Genomic DNA, 9,465 nt, shown 5'->3' with positions numbered 1-9,465 from the left:
CCTAGATCCAATGTGTGTGTGGCTTTCCTTGAGTGACATTATTTTTCGTTTGGTGTGTTTTGATTAATGTGCTATACAAAATATAAAGTATCTTATTGTTGCTTGTTGTGAAAGATGTAATGCTTCTTGATTTCTCAGGAGCTACAGGTACCATTGGTCAGTTCATAAAATACTACGAAGGGCTGACTTATGACCGCAAAACTTTACATCAGAGTCACCAGCGAGTTACGCGTGAAGTGCTGCCTCACAATCAGCAACTACAACTAAACTTCACTGCTTTCCAACGGTAACACTTTTCCTCTTGGTCCAAACATTTTCTGTAAAAAAAAAAAAACTGTCCACTGGTTCCCCGAAAACATTAAGGGGGTTCTGCTTAGAATCCGTTTTCCATTAATGGCTCATCATGTGCTGGTCTTTCTCAGGGACTTCCGCTTGCTCCTCAGGCAAGACTCAGGGGGATTTGCTGATAACTTCAAAGTTGATCTGGGGAGCAGAGACAGAGCTGTGGATCTCTCTCATGTGTTTTCAGGAGAGCTGGAAGGTCTGTGAGAGGTGGAGATAAACCTTGCTATTGTCCTGTCTTTCCTTCCTCTCTGCATAGAACCAGCTGATTTCTCCTGCTTACCAGTTCTTAGCGGAGTGTATGGTCTGTTTATGGTGGCCATATTTGAAACAAAACCCTGTGTAGTTATCATCATAAAGTAAACAGTAAGGCCTGCCTCCAAGTGTGATGCCTAGGAGATTGGCAGACGGTGTGCGCCAAATTCTGTACATAAAATTTGCTTTCTAAACTTGAAATGTCCATATGTGATGTAATTCAGGCTACCGTGATGCCATTAGGAGCGTAACATGGCCATGCGTTCCCCTTTGTTCCAGACGAGGGCCAGTCCTCCTGTCACGGCTCCATTCTCCAGGGCCTGTTCCAGGGCTCCATCACGACCGCAAATGGAACCTACCACGTGGAGCCTCTGCACAGTTACACAACGAATGAGTCTGACTTCCACTCTATCATCTACCATGAAGACGACATAGGCAAGTCAAGAAGAGACACCCCCCCCCCCCCCCCCACGTCTTCTGTATTTCTTCCTGCCCCCTCATTGCCTTAAGCTCTCATTACCCAACGCTGGCACTGGCAGTTTAAGGGGAGGTGTACTTGTCCAGACAGTTGCAACTGGGGCTGCCAAGCTCTGACCGGCTGTTATTTTGGCTGGGGCACGTCTTAGGTGCCAAGGGGGATGGTGCCATTTAATGTGTTCCAGGGGGTGGATGAGAACAATGTATGTGCTTTCAAGGAAAGGGGGGTTACGCAACTGTTTTGTGCAGCAGATTCAAAAAAACCTGCTGAACATATGATTCTTGAAAAACAAAATGTGCGTTTGTGTGCCTGGATTTGCTTAGCATTAAGGATAATTTGAAGCTCAGTGACTACAATAAGACGACATATTTTGCCCTTTGATAGAATCCCATTGCAGAGGCTTGGGAGGTGTGAGTCGTTGGCAGAGTTGCAGCCAAAGAAAAGAGAGTGAAAACTAAAATGAGATAGTGCTATGGTTCAGAAAAAGTATCAGTTTACAATGACCCCATCATTGAGCCAATCTTGAGCTGTGTACCTAATCTGCGGGCTGGACGCAGAACCGAGGTACCTATCCAGCAGCTGCTCGTCAGTAACACTGATGTCAGTATGACACAGGATTCAAGGGGACTGTTTACAGAGAGCAGGTCATCCAGCAAAGAGGCATGCCGTCTCTTCACTGCTCTTCCCTTGCCGTGGGACTTTTGTTAGTAATGTCCGCTGACTAGTCCTCTCACTCTACACCCCCTTCTCATTAAATTAGCCTTTGTTTACAAATTATGAACATATTAGCATAATAACATGAAAGCAGAAGGATGTACTGACCAGTATCTGACCAGCTTTTACAACGTGGAAAGAATGTTTACATCTTGCAAAGGACCAGACTGACGAAATACCTACTAAACCGACACAGGTCTGAAGTACTGGTCAAGCTACAGGCTTGGAATTAAACAGTGTTTAATGACCTCATGGCAGCCGTACAGATTTCTGGGTTTGACCACTGCTGTCACCCTGCCCTGTGTGTGTGCACGTGAGTGTTTTTTCACATAGACTGGGATCAACGTTTTCATATTTGTGATGTCCTTGTCTGTGTGTATATGTGTGTGTTTGTGTGTGTGGCAGTGACACACCATGTAGAAAGAGAAGCGAAGGCAATAATCTCGTAGCTTTAGTCTAAGGTAAACAAACCCAGGAGTGCACTGTGATTACCCTGGGCCATGTGATCTCGTAGCTGAAGTCAAATGCATGTGGCTGAGAGGTTACTATAGGGCATTTCCCATACTCTTGGCGGCAATGCTCCCATTCAGTACTTACTACCCAGCTTCCTCTGTGAGATACAAACAACTACCAAAAAGGAAGGGGCTTTCAAATGTAGTTGAACACATTGTTTTGAGGAAATGGCTAAACCAAGGATATTTAGATTCTTCAGAGGGGTAAAGGCACTAATTCCAAAAGAATGTCTGATGATTATTTACTTTCTTACTGCAACAAAGGGACTTGGCTTAAGAACAAGTCAGCTTCTTCAGTATTTGATTAGCTTGGCTTCACTGTTAACTAAAACATTGGGCCGAGGGAGATGGAACTGTAAATCATCTGAGAATCATCTTCCTCAGTGCAGGCTTGCTTACTTTAATTTCCTCTGTATGTTGCCTGTTTTATAAAGAATTCCTTCGGGGCGGAAAGTTTGCTTTTTGTCTCAGCATGCGACAATACTTAAAAGGGAACAGAGTTTAGTGAGGGAGAGAGAGGGGCCGGGAGGTTTGGGAGCAGTCTGGAAATAATTCTGTGAATGGGTCAATGCCCCCCTATTACCTCAAATCCCCTCCCCCACATACAGCCCTGCCCGACTGCCATTGGCTCGTCTCCATTCAGCCATATCGTCTGACCCAATCACGCTTGAGGTTTTCGAATGAGCAGTTTGAAAAGTGATAGCATGAGAGTCAGCTCTTGGCCAGTCATCAATTCACTCTGTTGAACTAATCTTATCTTAGTCACTGAAGGCAAAACCACCTGACTCGGTTATATTTCATAGCTGAGCTGTCATTTTCACTGAGCCCATGGTAATCTATAAAATAATGTGTTTGGCAAGTTCTTTTATCACCTTGTTTAACTGGGGTGTGCAGACCTATGCTTCATCATGACTTTTTAAGTTGCAGACAGTGAAGCGTATGACAATACAACAGTTTATTTCATCTTGCTTAGTACAGAAACTCACTCACAGTGAACTTTAAACATTCCAAGAGAAATGCTTTAGACCTTCTTGTAATCTTATAACCACTACATTTAATACCAACAGCTATCTCCATATATAACAGTGATTACGTTTTTGTAGAGATTTCCATAAAGGCAGCTTTGCCTTAATTCATCCTGTTTTACAAACTTGCAACCCCTGGCCAATGACTGATGAGGAGTTGAACTATGTAGTTACTAAATACACTCGGGGGTGTCTCTTGGCAGTTCAAGGATATCACATGAGCAACGAGGCCTTCAAGATTTATAGTTTCGTGTCTTATTAAAATCTCCCTTGACACAGTTACGCAAGTATTTCAACAAGCTATGTGGGGTCATGGTCACTGCGTGTGTCCATGAAACAAGTCCTGTGGTTTAATTTAATTTACATAATGGACATCTACTGTATATGCATATGTAACCTAGTGGTATGGTCTTGGCTCTAGTTTTGACTACGCCACCTGGTGCCTTTCACACCAGGATATAGTGTGGGTGCAATTGTATCTTTCGTCAGAGGCAAGCGGGTTCTCACCCAGGTACGTTTTAGTAACGACAGAGACACGGCATTTCCGTATAAGACAACAGTGTTTATTTATACAAAACTAAAATACAGGAGGGAGAGGAAATGGCTGCCACCAGCTTGGTCAGGGATGCTGAGGGGGTTTATGGAGAGCAGCTGTTGCAGGGGGGTTACCCGTCCTGAAAAAGGGAGTGAGATCTCCACACCACCCGTGGTCCAGCATCTTGGATTTTGTTTCGGCCTCGCACAGAGTGGTCTTTGATGTACACCAGTTGTCCCTCCTGGAGTGGGTCGCTCTGCTCCCTCTGGTCGTGCCGCTCTTTTCTCTGTAGTGCCGCAGTCTGCAACCGATCTCTGGCACCAGAGAACGCAACATCCAAGCGTTGCTGGTGTTCCTCCATCCAATCTCTGATGCTACCCCCTGTCGGCTCCAGGACCCTGCCCAAAAGAAAGTCAATCGGCAATTGGGGGTCTTGTCCAAACATAAGGAAGTGGGGGGACTCACCAGTCGTTTGATGGATGGTGGTGTTGTAGCTGAAAACTTGTTGAGGGAGAAAATCCGGCCAGTGGCTCTTTTGTTCAGAGGAGAGCGTGCGGAGGAGATCGTGCATTGTGCGGTTAAACCGTTCGCACTGGCCATTGCCCTGTGGGTGGTAGGGTGTTGTTCGGGTTTTCTGGACCCCATAAAGGTCACATAGCTGATGGACCAGAGAACTCTCAAAACTCCTGCCCTGATCTGAATGGATTCTAGCAGGAACCCCATACCTGAAGAACCATTCCCGAACTAGGATATTTGCTACGGTGGACGCCTTCTGGTCTCGAGTGGGCACGGCTTGTATTAATTTGGAAAAGACATCCGTCATGACGAGGACTTGGTCCCTACCGTCCCTGGAGGGCTCCAGGAATGTAAAATCCACAGCCAATATCTGGTTCGGACGGGACGCCAGCAAGTGTCCCATCGGGGCATGGACTTTAAAACGGGGATTTTTGGCAAGGGTACACCGTTCACAGTTCTCACAGCACTGTTTGATGTCTTCGCCCATCCTTGGCCAATAGCACCTCTGCCGTATCAGCTCGGTGGTCCTTTCCCTACCCTGATGGCCATGGTCATTATGGAGTTGCTGCAGTACCTCACCCTTTAGGCACTCTGGCAGCAGGAGTTGATGGACCTCTTCACCACCATCAGGCCGAAGGATCCGTCGATACAGCAGGCCGTCTATTTCAGCAATTCTGTCCCACTGCTTTAACAAGGCCTTGGTACACCCTGGTAGCGCTTCCCGTACTGCCGAACTTGGCCGCTGCCGCTTAAGCCAAAAGGGGAGGAATGCCTTGATAGTGGGATCCACATCTTGCAGGGTTTTCAAATCAGCAGGGGTGCGGGAGGGTAGTACGGAGATGGTAGACTGGATGGCCTGAGAATCCTCATTGCTTCTGGCCGCCTGCTGCACGGACCCAGGTATAGCAGTTCCACCACTGGTAATTCCGAGGCATCTATTGGCCCTGAGGCAGGCTGTCTGGACAAAGCATCCGCATTCCTGTTCGAGCGGCCAGAACGGTAACGGATGGTGTAGTCAAACACAGCCAACTCGGCTACCCACCGCTGTTCGGTGGCCCCCAGCTTTGCAGTGCCCAAATGGCTTAAGGGGTTGTTATCAGTCCAGACGATGCATCGTTGGCCCCACAGGTAGTCCCAGCCAGCGCCCATTTCATTCCCAGGAATTCTAGCTTCATGGAGCTGTAGTTCTTCTCAGCTGGGTTGAGACTACGGCTGGCATACGCAATGGGTCGGACCTTTCCATTTTGTTCTTGGGATAACACCGCCCCTAGTCCAACATGACTTGCGTCCACCTCAACGATGAAAGAGAGTGTAAAGTCAGCAAAGGCAAGAGTGGGTGCCCTGATCAGCCTCGCTTTTAACTCCTGGAGGCTCTGCTCACAGGCGTCTGTCCAGGTCCCTCCCAACGATATACGTCGCCCCTTCTGTGTCGTCCCAGCCAGCTCTGCTACTAGACGATGCAGTGGGGCTGCCAGTTTAGAGAAACCCTCCACAAACCTTCTGTAATAACTGGCAAAACCCAGAAACGACCTTAATTCAGTGACGTTGGTGGGATGGGGCCAGTTGGCAACTGCAGACACCTTGCTGGGGTCGGTTGACACGCCATCACGAGAGATGAGGTGGCCTAGGTACTGCACCTCCCTCCGTAAGAAGCAACACTTTTCCAGCTTCGCCTTCAGACCTTCATGCTGGAGGCGGCTGAGCACCAGGTCCAGGCGGCACACGTGGTCGTCTACATGGGAGGAAAACACAATAATGTCATCCAGGTACAGCAAAAGTGATTGCCCATGCTGTGCACCAAATATCCTTTCCATTAGTCGCTGAAAGGTGCCAGGTGCATTACACAATCCAAACGGCATGCGATTTAACACAAATAGCCCAAAGGGCGTACAGAAAGCAGTCTTTGGACGGTCTTGTTCACTGACCGGTACCTGGTTATAGCCACTAGCTAAGTCCAATGTTGAAAACCACTGAGCTCCAGACAAGGCATCTAAGGACTCCTCTATGCGAGGGAGGGGGAAGGCGTCTTTATGCGTCTTGGCGTTGAGCTGCCGGTAATTAACGCACTTTCGAAGGCTTCCATCTTTCTTTCGTACCAGGACGATTGGTGACGCATAGGGACTACTACTTTCCCGAATAACCTGACCCTCTAGTAGTTGTTGTAGGTGGGCCTTCACTGCATCATAGTCAGACGGGGGAAGGCACCTGTACCTCTGCCTAACAGGTTTATCATCAAGCAGGGGAATATCATGCGAGATGAGATTTGTGCAACCAAGGTCACCCTCATGTGCAGAGAACACAGACTCGTGTCTAAGTAGAAGAGACCTCACCTTCTCCTGTTCAGAGGCTTAAAGTGCAGATAAATCAATAGTCAGAATCTTTTCTTTGACTGTGCTAACAAAACTGGTTTGGGTGCTACTGGTAGCAATAATCGTGTCAGATCCGGGAACAACCTCCGTGATTCCAGTTGGAAGGCTTACCAGTGTGGCGTGAATTAATCTGCCTATTTGACCTCTAGGGTAAAGTGTAGCTGGAGTCAAACCCACATTCACAACAGGTATATAGATGGTTCCTCTGTCTACACTAACCAGGGCAGGTGAAACAAGAAGGCCATCAGGTAGGGAGTTGCTAATTGGTTCAACCAGGACCATGCCAGAGGCCAACCCAAACTGGGAAGAACAAGTAGCTGCTACCAATTTGATGGCGTTTCCAGGTATGTGGATGGGCCTCCGGCCCCGGACCTTGGCAACACAGGTTCTCCCCCTATGGGGTCTAGGCTGGGCCTGGTGGCAATGCTGCAAAGCTTGCTGCCAGGGAGGTGGAGCGTGAACCACCGGTGGGAGCTCAAAGAGTGAGGGCCCATGTTGACCCAATAATTCGTGGTAACACTCCCGAATGACATTCATACCTAAAATGCCAGGGATTTCAGCTGGGGCCGCCTGACTTGGGGGATCTTTAACTACCAGCCAGCCACATCGAGGAATGATCTTACCCAGTACCTCGACAGTCAGCTCAGCATAGCGTGTGTAGGGAATTTCTAACCCATTTGCAGCACGAAGCTGCAACCAATGGCACTGTTGAAGATTACCCTGGAAGTGCTGCAAAAAGAAGCTTTCCACCATGGTGGACACCATGGAGCCTGTGTCCAATAGACAATTTATTTCCATCCCTCTTTCCCTGACAGCTACTTTCGGGCACTGCCCAACAAGAGATGACACAGTGTTTCTTTCTAACCTCTGCTTCTGGAAGCCAGTAGTGTCCCCTCCCAATGTGTGGCTCAACACATTGGAGGGAGCTAGTTTCCCATCGTCTGAGAAGCAGAGTTTGGATGAGGCGGGCCATGGGGATGAGGCGGCCCATGGGGATGAGGCGGGCCATGGGGATGAGGCGGGCCATGGGGATGAGGGGCTGGACTACGGGCAGGAACCACTCGCTCATAATTGCATTCTCTGGCATAGTGCCCAGGCTTCTGGCATCGCCTGCAAATGACAGAGGCAGGATGTCCAGGCCTAGCCTGGTGAACTGGTAGTTGCAAAGTAGCCAAACTGCTAGTGAGCCCGTTAATCTGCTCTTGCTGCTTTAACAACATGGTTCTTAACTCGGTCATCTCTGATTTAAAAGGGGTTTCCTGAGATGGATTGCTGTTCTGCTGAGGACTGCATTGCACAGAGGGATAGGACAGAGCAACTTCTACCTCTAGCAAAGTCACTGGGCCTACCTTCCCGCTCCCACTGGACAGCTTCGGCTCGTACCTCCAACATGGACAGTCCTGGGGTCTGGCGGACCAACCGCTTCAGCTCCCTGCGGAGATCAGAGTCAAGGACATGCTCTACAAATTGATCACGCAATAAAACATCAGGGTTAGGCACTGCATCTGGGGAACTCTGGGTCACCTTATTCATAAGGGAATAAAGGGCATGAGAAAATTCATGTAACGACTCTCCGTCTAACTGTCTCCTAGAGAAAAAGTTCTCTTGTAGAGCAACATATGATTTTGCGCACCCATACAGTTCTTTAAGGATAGCTAAAACCTTTGTTGGATATTCCCGCTCATCCCTGGTCCTATATCTGATCTCGTCCTTTGCCTCCCCATCCAAATGGTCAAAAATAAAATAAGCTTGATCTAGTGTCCCCAAGTGCCTTGCCCTCATGCTTGCATTCACTTCTTCCACCCATTCTTCAACCCCAATACCTGCTCGGCCCCTGAACACTGGACACTTTCTTTCCCTAGGGAAATACAATAGTCGTTCAGAGGTAGCAACAGGGTTAACAGAACCAGGAGTAGCACGACTAGAGGCCCCAGCACTTTCTGCAGACAATGCTTGAGCTGCGTCCCGTCCCCACTGTAAGCGCTCTTTGTCTGCCTGTAGTAGCAGCACCTGCTGCCTCAATTCCTGCAGCTCTTCTTCCATGACTACAACAGAAGGTCAGTGCAGTTAAACAACAAAAAAAACAACAAGAAAAACAAAAACAGGTCTTCTCTGCCGTCAGCCGGTAGAGGGCGCTGCTGTTGTCCAGTGTAATCGTCAGGTCCCACGACGTGCCAACTGCTGCTTTGCCTAAAATTTCAGTCACAGTGTTTTCTAAAAAAAAAAATGTAACAAAGAAAAACGAAAACAAAACCAGAAATACCTGTCTCTGTAAACCAGATCCTGCCGACTACGCCAATTTGTAACCTAGTGGTATGGTCTTGGCTCTAGTTTTGACTACGCCACCTGGTGCCTTTCACACCAGGATATAGTGTGGGTGCAATTGTATCTTTCGTCAGAGGCAAGCGGGTTCTCACCCAGGTACGTTTTAGTAACGACAGAGACACGGCATTTCCGTATAAGACAACAGTGTTTATTTATACAAAACTAAAATACAGGAGGGAGAGGAAATGGCTGCCACCAGCTTGGTCAGGGATGCTGAGGGGGTTTATGGAGAGCAGCTGTTGCAGGGGGGTCGCCCGTCCTGAAAAAGGGAGTGAGATCTCCACACCACCCGTGGTCATGGATCCTAGTGCCTACTCACACACACACAACCACACAACACACCTAGGCACCGGCACTAAAAAAGGGATCACTGCAAAGGTTTAAATCACTGCAA

At 48.3% G+C, this 9,465-nt stretch overlaps 1 protein-coding gene across 1 annotated transcript in view; it reads left to right on the top strand.

Moving 5' to 3' along the window:
* Window positions 1-119: 119 nt before the first annotated feature.
* LOC308382033 (uncharacterized protein) overlaps window positions 120-9,465 on the top strand; it is a gene marked incomplete at both ends in the record, with an annotated part of 32,577 nt that continues 23,231 nt past the window's right edge. The window contains 9 exons of the mRNA XM_080859716.1: window positions 120-286; window positions 423-541; window positions 877-1,032; window positions 3,782-3,837; window positions 4,154-4,433; window positions 4,573-4,817; window positions 6,045-6,143; window positions 7,154-7,259; window positions 7,562-7,834. Coding sequence (XP_080715842.1) covers window positions 120-286; window positions 423-541; window positions 877-1,032; window positions 3,782-3,837; window positions 4,154-4,433; window positions 4,573-4,817; window positions 6,045-6,143; window positions 7,154-7,259; window positions 7,562-7,834 — 1,501 coding nt within the window. The remainder of the gene's footprint in view (window positions 287-422; window positions 542-876; window positions 1,033-3,781; window positions 3,838-4,153; window positions 4,434-4,572; window positions 4,818-6,044; window positions 6,144-7,153; window positions 7,260-7,561; window positions 7,835-9,465) is intronic.

This window comes from Sprattus sprattus (genome assembly GCF_963457725.1).
Source record: "Sprattus sprattus genome assembly, chromosome: 2".
Classification (NCBI taxonomy): domain Eukaryota; kingdom Metazoa; phylum Chordata; class Actinopteri; order Clupeiformes; family Clupeidae; genus Sprattus; species Sprattus sprattus.
Note: the sequence above shows the minus strand (reverse complement) of the source record. Positions and strands in the feature narration are given on the sequence as shown.